Here is a 21,269-nt window from a genome sequence, read left to right as displayed (position 1 = left end):
TACTTCGTATAACCGATATGATCGAGGAAAGGCAACTGTAACCTCCCTTGTTTAGGCTTACATCTAGGGATACAGTACGCCACAAGTACCCTAGTTCATTTTTTCCGCTCTCACGTCAGAGCCGAATATGAGTTCTCGGTCACCATATGTGATAAAAACAAGGAAGGCTTGGCCAGTCTCCAGCGCTCAAGAATAGCATACAGTAAATAGCGACAAGGTTTTGGTTGGAAGATTCCGCCCACGTTAAGTCAACTCCAGCTTTATCAAATTATTAAGCAGCCACATACTCGAAGATGTGATATTTGTGAATTTCTTTCCTGCTTTCCATCAAGAGAGAAAATGTCCAATTTGAAGATGAGCGATGGTGCAATCGAAGTGGAGCCGAACCCGCCCCCTCCACGTTCGATCCCTTTTTCATCTACACAACTCCAACCCGATCATACAGTTCTACATGAGGCTGCAGCGTACCCCATGCTTTCAGTGTCGATGTCGAAAGGTAAGTTTACGTAGCCAACGGGCCAGAACCGAGCTAAAGGAAGCAGGTCCGCTGTGATCGTCGCCCAGGAACTTGTGAGAATTGTGCCCGATTGGAGTTTGCATGTTCTTTCTCGAAAGAAGGCGCAGTAGCTTCCAGGTATAATCCGATAAAGGATAATCCACCAGAGCGGCGACGAGGAAATCATGCTTGTACGGAATGTCGTCGGCAGAAGTCGCGGTGCTCGGGGGAGAGCCCAGAATGTGCAAATTGCATTCGCAGGCAGCGTCGATGTCGATATCCAACGACCAGAGAGTCTACTCAGTTGATGGCTCAAGAGGTTGAGGTGTCATCAGATATGGCAGTCAGTCTCAATTCACGTCAGAATGAAAACTTGTAGGTCTTCCTGGCTGTGCTATCAATCTTAAGTCTCTAACAGGTATAGGCTGCTTTCAATCGTCCCTCGTAAGGAACTAACTCAGAATGTGAATGATTATTTCAGGCAAATTTATCCGTTGCCTTCATACTCTTTTCTCCACGAACCGACAATTCAAGAGCAGAGTCAAAACAACAGCTTGGACGAATCTCTTGGCCTAGCTATGGTGGCTATAACAAAATTATTATTATCAAGAAAAGGTCAACCGTTAAATGAGAGTCCGTCCATGCTCGAAAAAGCAGAGAAAATTATCTTGGACCATTTGGAAAGGCCATCTACCATAAAACTCCAAGCCTTGATTTTGATTACGCATTATCATATCCAAACAGGTCGCTTCTCGAGAGCTTACATGTTGACAGGCTTGGCTGCACGGGCAGCAACTGCATTACGTCTCAACTATGAGAGGCTCGAGTTGAGTTTTATTGCCCAAGAAACTCGCCGGCGAGTTCTTTGGGCTTTGACAGCTATTGACGGTCAATTTTCCGTGGGACTACCAGAATATGAGACAATACCACACGCTATCATTTATCAGCGCCTTCCGTGTCGAGAAGATACATTCTCAGCAGGGTATTCGATGCATGCAGAAACCTCGATATTGGCCCATCCAGGAAAGGACTCAGCGTCACCAATCAGCTTACTGGGTGTATGCATTCGCATTTCCAAAATCCAAAAAGACATCATGCGCTTGACTAGACAATTGGCGTTATCAGAACAGCCTCTCGCACACCTGAGCGGGCTAGTCCAGGAAATCCAGAAGGACCTATGGCGAGTGCAGGCTGACGTTGAGCTGTCGTTTGGATATCATATCAATTCTTCAGCCGAATTGATAGCCTTGCAAGACGACCGTTGGTTTGCCCGCTTCCTTCAAATCTCCATCTCCTGGCACCAATGCCACTGCGATCTCTACCGACTCTTTCTCCCCGGCTACCCAGAAGCCGCGCCAAAAATCATCATCGGAGCGATGGATATCAGTATCCGAGAACATGCCGTTCGTCAATGCCAAGAGCATGTCGACCGCATCAATCAGATACTTTCGGATTTGCATAGGCTCCCATCTACCTTGATACTGCCGTTCGCCATTGCCATTTGTGCATACCACGCCACACGATTGACACTCTTTCTTCCATCTTCACCTGATTTGAATGTGTCGATGGAAATGAGCGATGCCATTGCAAGGGCACATACAGCGGTCGCTGTCACCGAGACTTACTTTTCGTCTTGGCCGAGTACGAAACAGATTGTCTTGGATTTGCGAAGGCTGGCGCACGCTGTAGATACTGAGCCTGAGTCGATATACCGGGAACTATGTAGCCCATCTCCACCGTTTGATCAAGCTTTCCACCGACATGGTCATTTGGCGATTCATAGTTTGGTACGACAGGCTGGGTTTGTGGATGATGGGTATGAATGACCTGGTCTGTTGATAGATGTATAATAGCCACGTTCGCAATAACAATCCCAATTGATCATTGATCTTGGTACCTTGGACTGATTCTTGAACCGCGCAAATATACAGCTTCTGAAGAAGTGGATCTTAGCTTAATTTATACTCTCGCATTGTCCAATGTCATGAAAGACCGACTGCCGCCGACTGCCGTATAGTCAAGTGGGTCTGTGGGGGTAGTATTCTCTTGCGCAATTCTTGCTCCTTAAGCGACCCTTTCATACATCTTCATTGGCAGAAGGTCATGACGAATGAGAGATGAAAAAGGCGTTTCGCGCCAGGAGGGGCTGCAGTGGACCATCCCCTCATATCAGAGGACCGCGCCGAGGTATTAAAGTCCGCAAACCCCCCTGACATACGTATCGACACTTCAATTCAGTTGAATATCCCAGGGAACCTTGGTTACTAGGAAGATTCAGAAGTTGGAACTGACTACCGGAAGAAACCATGGCGTCCCCAAGCCGCCCGAACATCCTGTTCATCATGGCCGATGACCATGCCTCGAAATCAATCTCGTGTTATGGAGCAGGCATCAATGACACCCCGAATCTCGATCGACTCGCCAACGAGGGCATGAAGTTCAACCACTGCTACGTAACCAACAGCATCTGCACTCCATCCCGCGCCGCAATCCTAACTGGAACACACAACCACGTCAACGGAGTGATGACCCTTGACTCCAAGATCAACAAGCACAACCCAAATGTAGCCAAAGCCCTCCGAACAGGCGGCTATCAAACAGCTATGGTCGGTAAATGGCACCTAGGCGAAGGCGAAGAACACGAGCCCACAGGATTCGACTATTGGAGCGTCGTCCCGGGCCAAGGCGAATACCACGACCCGGAATTCATCGGACCGGAAGGGACGAAGCGCGAGCGCGGATACGCTACCGACATTATCACAGACAAAAGTCTGAGTTGGATCAAGGAGCGAGATCCCAATAAGCCCTTCTTCATGATGTGCCATCACAAAGCGCCGCACCGCAGTTGGGAATGCCACCCTAAGCACCGCGATCTATACAAAGATCCAATCCGGCTGCCGGATACATTTACAGACGATTACAAAAACCGCGCGCAGGCAGCGAAAGTCGCCAAGATGCGTGTCGCCGAGGACCTCACGTACTTCGACCTCGGTCTCGTCCAGCCAGACGGCGGACTCGAAGTTGGCGAGAAAATGATCGATCGATGGTGGTTCCAGGACCGCAAGATTCCGGCACCGGAAGACGTGACGAGGATGAAACTCATCGACAAAGAAGACGGCACAGTCTTCACCTTTAAGACGGCGCAAGAACTCGCCGAATTCAAATTCCAGCGCTACATGCAACGCTACCTCCGCACCATCCAGAGCATCGACGACAACGTCGGCCGCATGCTTGACTTCCTCGATGAAGAGGGCCTAGCGGAGAACACGATCGTCATCTACACCTCCGACCAAGGCTTCTTCCTCGGCGAGCACGGCTGGTTCGATAAACGATTCATGTACGAGGAGAGTTTCCAAATGCCCTTCCTGATCCGCTACCCGGCAGAGATCACAGCCGGATCAGTGTGCGACGATATAATTTGCAATGTTGATTTCGCGCCTACGTTCCTGGATTTTGCCCATCTGCGGTTGCCGACGTATATGCAGGGTGTCAGTTTCCGGTCTCTGTTGAAGCAGCAGACGCCGGCGGATTGGCAGCAGGTCGCGTACCATCGGTACTGGATGCATCGCGATTTTATCCATGATGCGTATGCTCACTACGGTGTGCGGGATCAGCGGTATAAGTTGATTTATTGGTATAATGAGGACTTTGGGATTGAGGGGACGAGGCCCGGTGGTGAGGAGAAGGAGTGGGAGTTGTTTGATTGTGAGCTTGACCCGCTTGAGCTGTTCAATTGTTATCATGATGCTGGCTATGGGGATGTTGTTAAACGTATGACCAAGATGCTTGAGGATAAGATGGAGGAAATTGGTGATGAGCCTGTTCACCCGCGTTGAGGGTGAGAATTGTACATTAGCAATTGTCTTCAAAATATGAATATCAATGTCTTCTCGACCCTAACTGAAACGTTGAAGAAGTTGTCTAGAAAATAGCAAACTTGCATGATAAATCAAGTTAACGTCACCTCTCCTTAGTGTATACCTCCCACACATATCCAACCAACCACCCCCACCCTCAAATCCATCAACTCACCCTGGGGCAATACCCATCGATCAGCAACAGTCCCACATAATCAGATAAAACGAACTAAAATCCAAGACTGATTCTCAGCCAGGTAGTCACCCACACAACCCACAGACCCCTCATGTAGACATTCCTCCCAGACTACGGAGTAGATTCGCCTCAACCCGGACTGATAATCGAATAGCCGGGGGACCGAGCCAGGCCACATAATTTCTCAACGATATCAGACGCATCGTTAGCGTCTGCATCTCCGGTATTGAGGAGGTCTCCATCACCTTTGGTCCACTGTACGCCCCGTGATCTACCAAATGCGGGGTTGGCCATATTCGATGATGCAACTAGTAGTCGGGATGGCATTCTGAGGTTTCGGTGAGATGAACGGCTTGCATTTCCATTCTCAGCCATGCACGAGGCATCTCGGGAACTATCGGCTTCTTTCTACCTGGCGGCACGGGCTCCATGTGTTGAATGAAGTAAGGGGGCTGGCATTCTTGTGATAAGGAGGTTGAATATTCGAGGCATCAGTTATGTGAGGACTCATAGAGTCTAGACTTTTGTTCCGGGAATTTAATCATATCTGTGCTCTTTGTGCTATGGGTGTGCGGTACTCTGCACGAGAGTGGCTTAAGAAGTGCTGGTACAATGTAAGGGGAGTCGGCATGTCGTTTTGTGCCCTAAAGCCGGTCAGCGTCCGTTTCGGGACTGGGGTCGGGACGGCTGGACTCGCTCTCGGCGAGATCCCGTGAAGAGCGTCATTAACCTGAACCAAAATGAGTTTACTGAAGATCTACCACGCTTGGAATACATGTATGGATGCTGGGTGGGGGTCTACCGGTGTCTAATGCAAATGCCCAGTAATGATATCAATTGCAGCGCATAGCACGATAATACTAATTCACCGAGTCATATCATCGCCAAATGTCACCTCAGGTCGACCATTTTCTTAGCCAGTCGGGTGTCTTCTAATTCACCTTGTTACGAATTCCTCGGCTTATCTGTCAACCCCCGAGATAACCCTAGATTGACTACAGTATCCAGACTCAGACCGGGCGTACATGGAGCAAAGTGAGACACGGTTACCCAGTCACACCAAGCCTCATTCTCAAAAGTCGGCCTCTGATTAGGCCAGGGTAAGTTAAAGCGAGAGAAATAGGGGCAATGCAATTGGTGGCAAGAAATTCAATAGATAGTTGGGGGTACCCATAACGAGGAAACCATTTTCCCTCTCAGCCGAAACAAGGAAATCGAATCCCGACAAGCCGAAACCAAGAGAAACTGCGGGAAAAGGCAAGGCGCGGCGAGCTGGACAAGAGAAGGTAAGATCGACTCTTCCTAGCGCGAATCTTAAAGTGTGCGGGAATTTCCCCAGATCCCCGCACTACAGCAGATCTGGGGTTTGTATTGACGTATGTGACAGTGTGGACACATATATAAATCCACACTTGCCATTCGGGGTAAGTAATCTGCTTTTTCTAGCAGAGTCAATTGAAGTTCGCTTACAGAGCGACATCAGTTTTCTTTTACCATATCACATTATATCTTGATCTATACGCTTCCCTTCCACTATGTGGCCTCGCAGCAAACCCAGTCAGGAAGATGACAAGAAGAACGATAGTGGCTCAGAAAACGTCGACGATGTCAAGATCGATATGGAAAGTGCTCATATTGAGCAGATTGACGCTAGCGTGGACAATATCGCGACTAGCATCGACAGCTTACCAGTCAGTTGGTTCGTGTGGCTTGCAGCCCTAACCGCCTCCATGGCTGGTCTCCTCTTTGGATATGATACTGGTATCATTTCTGGTGTGCTGGTATACTTGGGCGACTCTCTCAACAATAGGCCGGTGACGAGTAACGAGAAGGAGATGATTACTGCTCTTTGCTCCGGAGGAGCGTTTGTCGGTGCTATATTTGCTGGAAATACCGCAGACAAGGTATGTATCATACTCCAAATCACCGGGTCTCTATGAGCCTGAAGCTAATCATAAATAAATAGTTCGGCCGCAAAATGGCAATCTACCTCGGCTGCGTCCTTTTCATCGCCGGTGCCGTCATCCAAGGTGCAGCCTACACAGTCGCTCAAATGGCCGTCGGCCGCTTGGTCGTCGGGTTTGGCGTCGGCTGTGGTGCAATGGTGCTACCCCTATACGTCGCCGAAATCGCACCCGCCAAAGCCCGTGGCAAACTCATCGGTCTGAACAACATGTCCATCACCGGCGGCCAGGTCATTTCGTACGCAATCGGTGCTGCCTTTGCAAGTGTTCCCAACGGATGGCGATACATGGTCGGACTAGGCGCTGTGCCTGCCATTGTCCTCGGTGTTCTGATGCCCTTCTGTCCCGAGTCGCCCCGTCACTTAGCATACAATGGTCGCAACGCCGAAGCCAGACTTGTTCTTCGGAAGATTTACAGCAAGGCCACTGAGGATCAGATTGATGCAGTACTTCTCTCTATCTGTTCGGCCTGTGACCAGGCCCGCGAAATCAACGAGAGTGGCTCAAGGTTCTCCAAGATTAAACAGCTCCACACTGTCCCGAGTAACCTGCGCGCTTTGATTAGTGCGTGTGGGTTGATGGTTATCTCTCAGCTTTCTGGATTCAATGCCCTTATGTACTATTCTTCCACCCTCTTTGCCCTGGTCGGATTCGACAACCCTACTGCTGTTGGTCTCGTTGTTGCTGGCACCAACTTCATCATGACTTTCGTCAATATGATGATGGTCGATGGCATGGGTCGTAGGAAGTTGCTCCTTTCTACTGTGTGGGGAATGTCTGTCGGCATGATTGCCGTCGCTGTCGCTTTCTTATGGATTCCCGTCGACCTAGATACGATGGAGGTTACCGGCGAGGGAGTTTCCAGCGCTGCCATTGTCGTTCTTGTGTTTATCATCTGGTTCGTTGTCTTCTACGGTGTGTCCGTCGGAAATACGGCGTGGATGAGCACCGACTTCTTCCCACTTGAAGTCCGCGCTATCGGAACTATGTGGTTGACTTGCTCGAACTGGGGATCCAATGTCATCATCTCCAGTACGTTCCTGTCTATGATGAAGGCGTGGACGCCGTCTGGGGCATTTGGATTCTTTGCTGCTATTTGTGGCGTTGGCTATATCTGGCTTTACTTCTTCTATCCTGAGGTTTCGGGTCTTGTTTTGGAAGAAGTTAAAGAAGTCTTTGAGCATGGATTTGGTGTGAAGTATGCTCGCGAATTGAGAAAGGAGAGGAAGGAGATTATTGAGGAGAGGATGAAGACTATGGAGAAGCCTGTTGCTGCTGGACACTAACGGTTTCTCTTATTGGTTTTTGGTCTCATGTACCATAACTTGAATGGCCATACTCTGAATGAGCTTTATGACAATATATGACACATTTACATTTCCCGTTTACTATTATGTAACTATCATACATGTTCGCATATTGAATAACTCGGAAATATTGTAACTGTAGTGACGTTGAGACCGCCGTAGCCCCTAAACATGGCTATAAATGATCAGTACATGGATGATCGCTTAACCGCCTGGTTCGGGCAACATTTCTCCTTACGGGGCATGGTCACCCCCGCAAACCTTAGCGTCCCCCCACGTCCGATACAAGGCAAAGAGGAAGTATTCGCCGCTATTTCGATGTCTCTTTTCAATAATTTAAGATTTCATTGACTGATATTCCGGCAAACGTATACCTCGAACGGACACTTTGCCAAATGAAAAGCCCTGTTATCAAACGTCGTGAAGATAGCGCCTGTCATCATCGTCGATGTATAATACCCACTCAAAATCGTCAAGCAACTGACAGAATCATATAGGGCGGCTTCTGAAGTGCACGACTATCCCCGGACCTAGCCATATCAAGAAGGTTTCAACGACTTAGTACAAGCGAAATTGAGCTTGGAGCAAGTGTTACCGAAGTGGTACCTAACACGAGACGATCTGCAAACAACATACCGACAGAGGTGATTTGAGCTTGATAAGTCGCGACCAGAGCATTTGTATTTCCGAAATATAAGACAAGGCTGCACGCAAGATGTAAGCAGCAGGCATCTATTGGGATCCTCGGTGACTGCCACGGCTACTGACGCTAGACAAAGGTAAACTTGCCCTTGGTGATACAATAGCACGAGGCCGAGTCTGATTCAATTGGCGACGGCTATTGGGGTTCGGAAGATGATGGCTATTGCTCTGAGTCTGAAAGGCCGATAGAGTATGCCGAGGCGGAGGTGCTTCTGTCTCCTGGATTCCCTATTGCTCCTAGAGATGATGATTTTTTTGAGGGTTTGAATACGGCAATTGAGCTGACATTCATAGGTACAGACAGCGGAAAATAGGGGAAATAGGGCTTTGGAATCCTTTCTATCCGATGATGTTTCATTCAGTTCGATCGCTGTCCACCCACTAATCTCGATATGGAGTTAATACTCATACACCGGGCAATTTACAGATAAGTTACTGGAGTAATTTCATGTATCTTATAGTCATGTTCTCTATCACTGGCTTTTGATGGCCTCGTTAATGCTTTTTTAAAAACAACTAGTCAATCCGAATCGACTCTTTTCAGTCCTACTTCGATACTTCGCCGAGAAAGCTGCTAGAAGTTTTGACCTATGCGTACAGAAGCGTTACTTTGCAACTTTGGCCCCTCAACAAGACACCATCTCTTCGCCACTCTTGAATGCAACCTTCTCAGTGCATCCTTTATACCGATTCCCCCAGAACAGAAATGCAGATGGCATCAAGGAGTGGAACATAGAATGCCCGATCTCACGGAGGATACTGCGGTGTATTTCCACAATAAATGCATCAAACACTTGATTGAAGTCAGCACAGATCTGGGGCAAGTTCAAAACCAGGAGTTATTGGCGGCAGCTATCATCCTTCACAAAGATGAGGAAATGGATGCATCACTACGAGAAAACGATTGTGACCAGGGAGTATTCTTGGAAATATTCAAATTATTCTTTGACGCACAGGTGGACACGAATTAAGAACCTCATCAACTATATCTGACTTTCACTTACACAAGGGGGTCAATTCTCTATCTTCATCCCTAACAAATAACCCAAGTTATTACCCTGATCATCTAGGTGAAATCATCTTCCTACTCGACCTCCACCAAATAATGTTCTGCATCTCTATGCCACAACGTCACCTCCAGACTTCACTGGACTGCTAGGACAGCTACTGTAGCTTCACACTCACAAACGACGTCATGCGGTCAAAAGGACTAGTCGTATTCTGCGCAGATATCTTCCAATTTCGCTTTGGAAGCAGCAGAAAGACTCACTCTACCTCCCAAGAAAGTCCCAATGGGACACCTTCAAAAAAAAAAAAAAACACTATTCAAGCGAACCCTCCCATCCATTTTCGAGCCCCTGTACTGCCAGCCCCCCTCCTTCTCAAACGTCTACAGTATCCCCGAAATCTGGTACGGAGATAATTGCTGCGTAACAGGGTCTATGTGCGCTGGGCTTCGGGAATCCTTCTGTTGGCCTTTGATCTCAGACGACCCAAACTGGGTCTTGGATACACTTCGTGCCGAAATACATCCGTGAAACAGTTCCGATTGAACGTCCAAAAGTTAATTGTGACTGCTTTGAGTAGTCATGACTCGCCAACTACGTTTCTTGAGGCTCTTATGAGAGAAACTCTATGTGAGGAATGTCTTCAGAGGGATGCTGAGCGGAATGTCGTTTTTGATTTGCTTAGAATCATGAAGGACAACTATGCTTGTTATACAGATAAGTTGTTGAAGGTTCGAATTGTGTTTCGGGGGTGGAAACAACCTTCAAATATGCAATTCATGTACTGAAATAGTATCACGGGATGATGGATTGTGTAGCCAGGTCCAGAGGGTGTACTCGAATATGGTTAGCGTCGCCGACATTGATACTAATTAGTCCTAGTTCGGCGAGTTTTATGCTAAGTACAGTTTAGCGTCATCCGGTGAGAGCCGAAAGAGGGTCAACTTGACTAAATTCCAACCAATTACAGCACAGCCAATGTCAAACGCATCTGATCAACGCTCGGCCTTCATCGGCACCACATTCAATTGGTCGGCGATTCGATGAGGGGTATATGATCTCTTCAGCGTATATGGAACTCTCCACGCATAGAAAAGCAACCCGTGGTGGTTTGTTGTCAGAATGCCCCAGTCAGGGCCGCTTATAAAATGGCAAGCCATGAAGAGTCCCGTTTTTCACTTCTCAACTCCTGGTAAAATCGTTATTGGGCTGTAAGCACAATGACGGCTGCTGTCCAGTCCCCAAATAACATTACACCTCCTATCTTCGGCGGTACTGTCAGCGAGTGTCTACCAGAAGGCCTTGCACAGAATGGCGGCCGCATCTCAACGGATAAGATTGGATTCCTGAAGCCTACATCAGTTTCAGTGCCAGTCAGTGAGATGAGAGAGCGGTTGAAAGCCGATGGATATCTTTTCGTCAAAGGTGTTATTCCACGGGAAGATGTACTGGATGCTAGAGAACAGTGGGTTTACTATTTTCATTACATCCAGAAGAGCAGAGACTAACGAATACTTCAGCTATTTCAAACAATACTCCAACACATCTCTCTTGGAACCGGGTTCCTCTCCAAGGGATGGCATATTCAATTCATCATCTCACCCAGATGAACATAAGGGTATTGGTGGTCAAGGTCTACCCAGTGACCCGGTCGAGGAAAAGATTCTCGTCGATGCCCACAAGGAGCCCGAGTACCGTGCGTTCGTCGAACATCCCGCCTTGACAAAGTTTATTCGAGATCTTATGGGATGGAAGGAGCATCGTATCCTCGATCGCACGATGTTGCGTCACAATGTGCCACTTGGGAAGGGCACAGGAATCCATTACGATAAGTTATTCTTGAGAGGTGGCGAAGGATTCTTTCTGACTGCTTGGGTACCAATTGGTAAGACTTTCTCCATCTGTTCTATGATGTTCTATCTCCAGTATCTCGAAAAAAGCAACGATTAATTCTCAACTCTACAGGCGACATCTCGGTCGATGGAGGTGGCCTCTGCTACCTAGAAAACTCCCTACCATTAGGCCGCGCAATTGAAGAAGACTATACGAACCGCGCCGCGGATTTCACACCTGAGCAGCGTATTTCTGCATTTAACGTTAATATGTTAGATGGAGGAATGATCTCAAATTCTCCTCAGGAATTCCAGGCTATGCATTCTGCATATGGTGAGCATAAATGGCTTGTTACCAATTATGAAGCAGGCGATGTTGTTTTTCATGATCCTTATAGTATTCATGCTAGCGGGCGCAACGAGAATTCGCAGGGTCAAATTCGGTTGAGTACAGATTTGAGGTTCTATGAGAAGGGTTCTGAGGGAATCGATACTCGTTGGTACAAGATTTGGTCTCCCGGGGATGGGCTGTAAGAGACATTGAGCCAAATATAACATGAACTCTCTCTCTTGATATTCTAATTAACTGGAACATGAATCTTGAGCCAGTCATTCATGACAGATGTCGCCGGATAAGTTGGATCCCCAAGCCGAAGCAGCATTTGCATGTGACCTTCAAAGCTCTGGCCTTCAAACACATGGAGAACAGTTTCAGTACCTGCAGCGTTGAGTGCAGCGGCTAACTCAACTGCCTGGCGAATGTCACCATGTCTGTGGACATGAAGAAGCAGGAAAGTATGCGCATTAGGTGCGCGGGCATGGTAAGTAGGTGACATAGCGCGTAGTCGTTCTGGATCACTGCCAAGCCCATAAATCGCGTTTTCCGCTATCGGCCCAGGACTATCGGTGATCTCGGCCAGTGCATTATAGTTCGAGCCGTCCAGGGAAATGACGCCTTTCACAACATGAACACCAGTTCCTGCCTGCTCTAGGTACTTTGAGTCGGTTCCTAGCAGAGTAACAACGTGCGCACCAGAACTATGCCCCATAAGAATGACCCGTTCAGGATCAATACCAAGTCTAGGCGCGTTCTTGACAAGGTAGCCCACCGCGTTGGCTACTTCCTGCACTTGCTCTTCCACCTTGACGGAGGGGATAAGCGAATAGTTGACAGTGGAGAATGCATAGCCCTGGCTAGTCAAATGATCGACCTTGGCGGAACCTATAGAGTCCAAATAGGTTCCAGATCGCCAACTACCGCCATGTACAAAAACGATAACCGGAGCTTTAGGTGGTTCGGTCTTCCAAAAGCGGAGACGATGTGCGTCCTTTTCCCCATACGCCATATCTATACCGCCAGTGGGTTGATCTGCGTTCATTTTGGCAATAAGTTCTTCCACTCTGGTTATTGTGAAATCGTCTGAAGTCTGTTGGAATATCTCTAGTCCTGTGATCTCGTTCCCTCTAGCTGCTATAGCAATGGGATTGAGGTCAGGATTCACTGGCCGAGCTCCATGTGTGGTTGGTAAGCTAGTCGTGGAAGTAGTGCTGGTTTCCATGATAAAATAAACAAGCAAGCAATATCACCAAATCAGATAAATAGACTGTAGACGGTGACCGGGCAAAGTTAGCAAGATCATATCAAAGACCATGTCAGGGTGCTCATATATGAATTTCTTTCTTTCTTTTAGGCTCAGTATTTCAACGGACGTCCGTCGGAGTGCGGAACAGTATAATTCAGGAGTAATGTACTCCGAAGCTCGTCATAGTGAGTAAAATATCGAGACTAGGTAGCTAGTCATACTTTGCGTAATCATCACTGCCTAAAATTGAGTAGATCTTAGAATTATGCTATTTGTATCTTAAAGTTTGATGAGATATATCGGTATCTCAACAGACTTTTAGCTACTTGGTTCAAGCAGTGTAGCATGATGGAGCTGGATAAGATCGCTTGAGATGCGTTGACATAGTGGGCGTTGACATAGGGGATTCGGGGGTAGTCGAATTTTCGCTCAACCGAGTGGCGAAGCGAGATCAAAGAGACTAGGGACAAGGAAGCAGCATTTAAGGACCCTTGAGCTAATTTGTATCTTAGGTATATTATAACAGGAGCGGTGTGATGGCAGTCTTATGTGAAGGCAGTCTTACAGTGCGTCTCGAAACTGGTGCCACCACCTACACTCTTTCTTTGTTTCTCTAACCGTAATGCCAAGACCCCTAGTCTATATTAGTATTAAATCCGGAATATCAATATTCCTACATCGGTATCAAGACTGTTACCCTAATTATAAGACGTTGCTCTGTCTTGTAACTGGATTAGGGATGCAAGGTAACTAAAATTTTCCATAGTGATGCAAACAAGTCAAACACGAGAACAAGACACGGGGCTCGAGAATCTGACAAGGTGTCAATTTCCCTTGCCACTCTTATGTCCAAGTAACAGTTTGAGGGCCTACTCGTCACCAGGCTGTGCAAACAACGGCTTACGTCATCTTGCTTACAGCCTGGGAGTACCTGCAGACTATTCATACACCTGCTTTGTATATATTTCGAAAATTTTTCAAAAAGAAGACCCTTCCGAACAGAGAGCTTGGGAGAATCGTACAATTTGTAGTGTCTTGTCATGCCAGTACGTGGTGTCAAAAACAAAGGTATTGAGAAGTCGAGAATCCCCTCTAGAGAACACGAATGACGGTGGGTTGCTACCGACATTCTCTGGAGTGAAGATAGAACACTACTGACGTACAATATCACAAAATCCTATGAATGAAACTCGCCCAGATTCGTGTCCCAAGGCAAGTGTAGTCCCGTTAATCGCTGAACACCAAGGCCGATATTGAGGAGGAAGCCACAGTACCTTTCTGCGGTGAAGGGTTATCCACTGACGATTCAGAATGCATATCCCGGCATTCCCTTGAGATAAATGGGAGGTGTGATCATAACACTCGGACTGTGTTTTAAGGTATCCCAGATTGGTGCTCAGATTTAAATCATCTTGGACAAATTCCAGGTTGGTGACCAGCCCTTGAACACCCAAACTCTGCTGCAGCGCGCCTGTGGCAGTGTCCCAGAGCCTGACTGTCTTATCATCTGAGCTTGAAGCCAGGAGTCGGCCATTAGAGGAGAATGTAACAGACCGGACCTTGTCTGAATGGCCCAGAGATTTTTGCCATGTAAAGGTATCCATCGCCGTTCCGTAGGCGTACATAGATGTGAGCAGCCAGTCAAAAAATATCTCAGGGCTAGACATTCTGCTTACATGACGAGGTAGCTATTGCCAATCTCCGGAATGCTCATCGCCTTCATAAAATTCGTCAATTTGTATTCGTCCACACCAATCTCAGGTTAGCAAAAATCTTAAATGTTCAATCATGCATATGATCAGGCTGCAGGACTCCCTGTGTTGGTAGATCGGCTAGTCTAAACAGATCATGATTCATGCAATGGGGAATTCTGGCGCTAAACCCTGTCCCTCTGAGACTAGACGTTGAGTCATGTTGTTACACAAAGCAGGTGAATTCCTCGCAGCTTCTATGGACCTTTGGCTAAAACGTCAAAATTGGGTCTGACATGGACTATTACCGACGAGGAATAGCGTTGAACTTTATTGGGCGATGGACAACTAAGTTATACGATCGGTATGCAGTATGTAGCAGCGACTAAAGTTCGCCATGCAGTAACTTGGGAAAGGTTTGTGATTCGACGAGATGCGTCAAATCTGATGCACTCATTTGGTCGCCTGGTGAACCAAGGTCATATTGACACTGTAAAAGTCGGCGAAGGACTTTAGAATGTAACCCACTGCATAATAACTGTCTGGTCAGATATTTTGGTCATATGAAGCGAGTCAGTATTGCCACGAGGACTGGGACTAGATCCTGCTTCTTTGCGTTTCCTATGTTATTTGGGCGTTATTATGTGTGGAAATAAGTCTAAAGGAGACAAATGGGCTTCCTTGCATGAGGCAATCTGTTAACAGGTTATTATGAGCTGTTGGAGTCGTATTCATAGGACAAATACGGCGACCGAAAGTCCGATTTGGCATACCTTCCTGCATCCCTGCCTTCCATGGTTCCTTAGCTTCTATGGTCTCTTCACCTATTAATCTAGCGCATCGTCGCATGGCACTTCAAATGCCATACAAAGACATTTTTTACAACCTTGGAAAATTCTAGGCCAATGCAGTCTGAGCTGCAAGAAAATGGGGGTTTTGCCTTCTAACAAGAGCTTTATCACGGTTGCTATTCCCGCGCAGAAGTGGCTCGCAGATCTATGAGCTCTGAAAAGCGTAAAATGCAGAAACTTTACTATGGTAGGAAGATCCAGTAGTGGGGCCTGCAGTAGCAGAGAGACAAGAAGTCAATCACGCCCTATGCTCGTTCATGTTACTCGAGGACTCCGGAGCTCACATGCAGTCAGTTAAAGGGGTTGGGTCAAGCCAGCGTAGACGCCTGTATCAAATAGTCACTCTGGCTTGACTCTCCATTCGCTATGCCTCTTGAGCGAGTCGTTCCAGCAGATGGTGCCACAATCTGCGGATTTTACCCTGGAGGCACCGTGGTGGGCATGAGTCCATATATTACTAACCGCTATAAGCCGACATGGGGTGATGATGCGGATCAGTGGCGTCCCCGTCGTTGGTTGGAAGGCGAGCCATCACATATCAGAAAGCTTGAAGCCAGTCTACTTAGTGTAAGTCAGGCTACGCCCGCTTCCCTGGTACGTTCAATGTCTGATTGTCCCAGTTCGGGGCCGGGACACGAGGTTGTCTGGGCCAGCACGTCGCCCTTTTTGAAATCAAGAAGTTTGTCACAGCACTCTTCATGAACTACGATGTGAGTTCCCTAACGGCAAATTCAATGGTCCATACTTATGGTTTAGATTGATCTTGTCGAGGCCCGACAGAAGTCCAATCCGTACTTCTGGGTCGTATACCCAGAGAGCGTACAGGCAACGGTTAGAAAACGCGAGTTCAATAAGTAGGAATGACATAAACCAGAGAAGACAAACACTGACTGGACTTCTTATGGTTTCTTGGTCCTGAAATGAATTGAAATTACACCGTAGAATTGATGCTATGAAACCCCAAAGGGATGTACTTGGAAAGGGGTGATGCTTCCATTTAATCCATACAAGCATATCTGACCAGATTTCAGCTTTGATACTTACGTGATTTCTCTAATTTCACTGATCGCACTTGGTTCAGAGTTGATATACGTACTTATACTGTACCATGCGATACTTTAATCTAGTCTCCAGGGCTATTACTCGTGAATATCTAATCAAGCCGTACGAGCCCGTGTTATTTGACGGGAATTAAAAACACTGAATGCTAGACTTCAAATTAGGGGGGCACAGGTGGTGATTATATTAATTAAATGACAGCGTTATCGCAAGGGGGGGGGTGAATAGACAGACGTCCATTAATGATTTGCCGTTCGCTTAATTGTAGACCCTGCTAGGAGCAAATCAAACGGGAAGCCGGGAATATCTTATGACGAGAAGCAGCCCATAGCCCCTAAGGGAGACCAACTAATACCGATAAAGTATTATAGATAGGCTCTCAACAGGATGTCGATAAACACTTCGAAGGTTCTACCGCAATGCCCGAGAAGCACAAAGCCCACGTTGCTGTTCTACGACCCTTGTGATTTAGTACGTCTCACCATTAAGCGAGCTTGCTGCAGGGGTACCTCACCCTGAACTGTGATGGCGCTTGCAAGGATTATCAAGTTACTGATTTGTTGGTTCATGCATGTCTTGTGGATACAATCCTAAGCGCCCTCACCAAATTTGGCCCCCAACATGTCCCTGTTGCTACGGTTTGCGACAATAATAATCTATTCTCCCCCTTTCATCTCTATCCACGCTGCAAAGCAACATTTTGTACACGGTTCCCTCAGAAATGGGGTACTTCATCCACTTGCTGGTGGTTACCACGACCGTCGCGCATGCAAGTAGTTCGCCTTGGACTGTCGAGTGGTCTGATCAAACATATGGCCCGGATGGCCCATGGCATGCCGTGTCAGTTGAGCTGGGCTCAACTAAACAGGCGGTCGATTTATATCCCGGCGCTCGTTGGGCAAGCACAATCCTCATCGACACTGTCTGCTCAGATGATTCTTCGACCACCTGCTATGCCGAACGAGGTGGTCTCTTCAATATCAGTGCATCAGACACCGCCGTTACATTAAACTCGCCAGGCGACATAAGTGATATGACTTGGTTATCAGATCAAAGCAGCGCAGGTGTGAACGTATGGGGTGGTGTCGGACACGTCAAGGAAGGAATCCTGGCCGACACACTCCGCTTACAAAATGGACATGCAGTGCCGAATGTCTCCATGGTATCTGTATATGATGCTTATCAGACATACAAGGGAGACAATGGAACGCAATATCCGGTTACGTTGGGGACATTGTCGCTAGGAGGAACGAAACCGACTCATGTCGTCCAAGGTAATACATTCAATATGGTCACCGCCTGGGAATATTGGAATGAGTCTTCGACTCTGAGTATCCCCTCGTACTCATGGGGAATGCATATTGGATCCGTGGAGCCTGATATCCCAGGCTCGTTGATGCTTGGCGGATATGATCAGAGTCGTGTGCTGAACGAGGTCAGCTCTCAACAGGTTGATCCCACGAATAACCTTGGCCTTCTGAAAATTTCCCTCGAGGATATTGGGATAGGAGTTGCGACCGGCGGCTCGCCATTCCAATTCCAAAACCAATCCGGGCTGTTCAGATGGGGAGACAGCACCACCAGTCGAAGTCAGTCTGTGGAAATCGATCCTGTACTCCCATACCTTTACCTTCCAAAGGAGACATGTGACGCAGTGGCATCCAATCTTCCAGTCACATACAACGAAGATTTGAACCTCTATTTTTGGAACACAGATGACGACACGTACCAGAATATTACTTCTTCGCCGGCATATTTGTCATTTACCTTTGAGAAAAACGCAAGGAACGACCAAAATATCTCCATCAAGGTTCCATTCCAGCTCTTGAAACTCACTCTTCAAGAGCCTTTAGTTGAGCAAAACACGACCTATTTCCCATGCTACCCATCTGACGCTTATACCCTCGGAAGAGCGTTTCTCCAAGCAGCTTTCATTGGTGTCAATTGGCATGAGGGGAATGGATCCGGGAGATGGTTTTTAGCCCAAGCGCCTGGCCCATCGATTGGAACTGGCAACCAGCAAGCCATTGAAGTCAATGACGATACAGTACAAGCTTCGGAAAACTCATGGGAAACCAGCTGGGATGGGTACTGGACACTTTTACCATCGAATGATTCGAGCAATCAATCAGAATCTAGCTCCAGTCTTTCGGTTGGTGCAAAGGCCGGGATCGGCATAGGATGTGCTATTGGCGTCCTGGGGTTCATTGGAATACTTGCTTGGCTGTGCGTCACTCGCCGAAGAAGAGCCACAAATTCGCAGAAGGCTCTTGTGGAACAGCATGATTCTGCGGTGACATCTTTCAATGAGACAAATACAACTTACATGAATGAGATGGATTCTCGCGATCTGAAAGAGCTGCAGTCGGGTAGGGATGTACAGGAGGTACCAGGTTCTAGCAGGATGCGTCATGAACTTATGTGATATTCAAGATACGTATCTTGATTTTGTATATCAAACCAAGTATATAGTGTTAATATAAAAAGGGTCTGTACATATCACTGGGTGCGGGTTATGGGAGCAATTTTAAGAAAATAACGATCGATACTCGGTGACCCAAGAGCCTTGAAGGCCAATGAATGAGACGGGCTTCAGGGTTATCCTGTAACTTCCCGATAACGTATGGTGAATCCTTAACTTAAGGAATGCTTTCATATGAGAATTGACCCAAATATCATACATTGACTGTCAAGATCGTGGCATACCAGTTTTAAGTCTTTGATATCTGCAAATGAAGATGTCAATTAGATCGCTACGCAGAGACAAAACACAATTATGTACCACTTGCAGACATCCGTGGGACACAACAGCAAATTTGGCTCGAGTCTGGCAACTACCAAGATCCTGAACATTACTTCAGTACTACGGCGATTCACGGAATCAATGAAATGAATGGTATTTTCTTACCTCCTACCACCAGTTCCTTTATGTGTCTCAACGAGCATGGTAGTATTCGTTTCGATTACTGTGCAAGTCTTCTCGGTTACTCTCCCCTTTCAGTTCCAATTGAATCCACCGCGCAAATTACACCTGTGAAGGCTTCACAGTCTCATGTAATGATTCGAGACCTATGGCACAACCACCTGACCGAAGCAACTCTGAAAGCTCGGCCATATGTTGACCCCAACTAGGTAATTTGTCGGCAAGTTGCAAAATCACATGCATGTTGAACTGCACAAGACAGCTAAACTCGGGCACTAGAAGACTCGAGTGAGATTCCTCGGAGCCTAAGATGTAATAAGGAAGACAGCTGAGTTAAATTTAATCCTGATTGGCCTTTTCCTCTTGAGGGCTTGGTTCGTCTGTTTGAGTTAGTCCCTCGATATCACTTTTGGGACAGTGTTCAATCCCTGATATGCGCGGAATTGCTGGCAACCCCACTGATTCGGCTGAGTGTACCATTATAAATGGAAGGAAAGAATTGATGAATGCGTCTCCAGTTGTGGGGAGCTCATAGATTGTCGTGCAAAGACGTACGCGACGCCGATCTTGGTACTTATGATGCACAGCCAACTCGCGCCATGTTTCAAAGTCGTTTGACCCAGGGTGGTCAGGCAGGGGCTGCGATGCGCGGCATCCATGAGAACGTAACAACTCAAAGGTTTGTGCTTGATCAGCTTCATTGATAACGATCTCTATATCCTGGTTTTCTGTCAGCCATTCCTGTGTCAATCTCTTATCTGTGATCTCGACGACAAACCAAAGGGCAAAGGCCTCCTCCGTAGCAGCCAGCAGCATTCACGCCCCAGAGCGCGGACGGAATGTTGACATCGTTCAATAATCTCGCAAGACTTGCAAGATCATCTATTCCTGGGCTTTGGACAGTTGCGATGGACTATTTCTCACGAGTCATGATCAGGGGTTTCAAATGATGTCCTAATAGCAGGGTCGTGAGGCGCGCGGCAGGATGCAGGCAGATACGGGGTTTATTAATCAAAACTTCAAACAATTCGTGTCCATCGAAGATGAAGCTGCTGGGTAGAAGTGCAGTAGCTCCCAGTTAACCGGGGAACAATCATTGGCAATTAAAAAAAAAAAGAAATGACGCCGTAAAAGTACTGTACAGTAGTTGGCATGGGTGAACTATGATTGGTTTGTTCCATGACCCACGCATGGGTTGACGCCCGGTTGCTGGGTCTCCTTGAGTTCCAACCAATTGAGCTTCGTTTTTTGCCGCTACTTATCCCGTGCCTCGAGTCAGTCTGAGGGCGTAACCGAGACAATGCTCTAGTATTTAGTGAATCCATTGTTCCTTCAAGGAGGATGGCAGTACGGTAAGCTGATCCATCTTATTGAAAAGACATTTGCCATTATGAGTTCTATTTCAACACAAACGCGGTCAACATCATTCTCTTATACGCCTCTACAACATGCAAACGAAATTCGGGTGGTCACTCTGGCAAAAGGTGGAATGTCGGATCCAGTCAAATGCCATCTAGCCCATGTTAAATTAGGATCACCTGCAAACTATGAAGCTTTGTCCTATGAATGGGGATCGTCCACTGACTGGAAGCGAACAATCTTTCTGAATGGATACAAGATCTCAGTGCGGAATAATATTTATAACGCTCTCTGCCATCTCCGGTCGCCAACAAATGATCGTGTCTTATGGATTGATCAATTCTGTATCAATCAGAAAGACCTCCGCGAGCGTGGACACCAGGTCCAGATGATGAGTCAAATATACCAGTCAGCACGACAGGTGGTGCTGTGGCTTGGCACA

The 21,269-nt window shown here is 47.2% G+C and overlaps 7 protein-coding genes across 7 annotated transcripts; 6 read left to right on the top strand and 1 right to left on the bottom strand.

Annotated features, from left to right (window-relative positions):
* Nucleotides 1–339: 339 nt before the first annotated feature.
* N7511_008105 (fungal specific transcription factor domain-containing protein) lies at nt 340–2,322 on the top strand (the record flags this gene model as incomplete). The annotated part of the gene is made up of 3 exons (XM_057130482.1): nt 340–496; nt 814–871; nt 915–2,322. 3 exons carry the CDS (start codon nt 340–342, stop codon nt 2,320–2,322), a joined length of 1,623 nt encoding a protein of 540 aa, XP_056982265.1.
* Nucleotides 2,323–2,802: 480 nt separating this feature from the next.
* On the top strand, nt 2,803–4,332 carry N7511_008104 (sulfatase family protein; the record flags this gene model as incomplete). The annotated part of the gene is made up of 1 exon (XM_057130481.1): nt 2,803–4,332. The coding sequence occupies one exon, from the start codon at nt 2,803–2,805 to the stop codon at nt 4,330–4,332; it is 1,530 nt and encodes a 509-aa protein (XP_056982264.1).
* Nucleotides 4,333–6,084: 1,752 nt separating this feature from the next.
* On the top strand, nt 6,085–7,799 carry N7511_008103 (uncharacterized protein; the record flags this gene model as incomplete). The annotated part of the gene is made up of 2 exons (XM_057130480.1): nt 6,085–6,453; nt 6,516–7,799. The coding sequence occupies 2 exons, from the start codon at nt 6,085–6,087 to the stop codon at nt 7,797–7,799; spliced, it is 1,653 nt and encodes a 550-aa protein (XP_056982263.1).
* A 2,950-nt stretch (nt 7,800–10,749) lies between these two features.
* On the top strand, nt 10,750–11,895 carry N7511_008102 (phytanoyl-CoA dioxygenase family protein; the record flags this gene model as incomplete). The annotated part of the gene is made up of 3 exons (XM_057130479.1): nt 10,750–10,994; nt 11,050–11,414; nt 11,495–11,895. 3 exons carry the CDS (start codon nt 10,750–10,752, stop codon nt 11,893–11,895), a joined length of 1,011 nt encoding a protein of 336 aa, XP_056982262.1.
* Nucleotides 11,896–11,939: 44 nt separating this feature from the next.
* N7511_008101 (alpha/beta hydrolase) lies at nt 11,940–12,920 on the bottom strand (the record flags this gene model as incomplete). The annotated part of the gene is made up of 1 exon (XM_057130478.1): nt 11,940–12,920. The coding sequence occupies one exon, from the start codon at nt 12,918–12,920 to the stop codon at nt 11,940–11,942; it is 981 nt and encodes a 326-aa protein (XP_056982261.1).
* Nucleotides 12,921–15,852: 2,932 nt separating this feature from the next.
* Nucleotides 15,853–16,344, top strand: N7511_008100 (uncharacterized protein; the record flags this gene model as incomplete). Its single annotated transcript, XM_057130477.1, has 3 exons — nt 15,853–16,053; nt 16,107–16,196; nt 16,243–16,344. 3 exons carry the CDS (start codon nt 15,853–15,855, stop codon nt 16,342–16,344), a joined length of 393 nt encoding a protein of 130 aa, XP_056982260.1.
* Nucleotides 16,345–17,266: 922 nt separating this feature from the next.
* On the top strand, nt 17,267–18,970 carry N7511_008099 (uncharacterized protein; the record flags this gene model as incomplete). Its single annotated transcript, XM_057130476.1, has 1 exon — nt 17,267–18,970. One exon carries the CDS (start codon nt 17,267–17,269, stop codon nt 18,968–18,970), a length of 1,704 nt encoding a protein of 567 aa, XP_056982259.1.
* Between the last annotated feature and the right edge of the window lie 2,299 nt (nt 18,971–21,269).

Source organism: Penicillium nucicola (assembly GCF_028828085.1).
Source record: "Penicillium nucicola strain IBT 29836 chromosome Unknown utg000008l, whole genome shotgun sequence".
Taxonomy (NCBI): domain Eukaryota; kingdom Fungi; phylum Ascomycota; class Eurotiomycetes; order Eurotiales; family Aspergillaceae; genus Penicillium; species Penicillium nucicola.
This window is presented reverse-complemented; position numbering and strand designations above follow the sequence as displayed.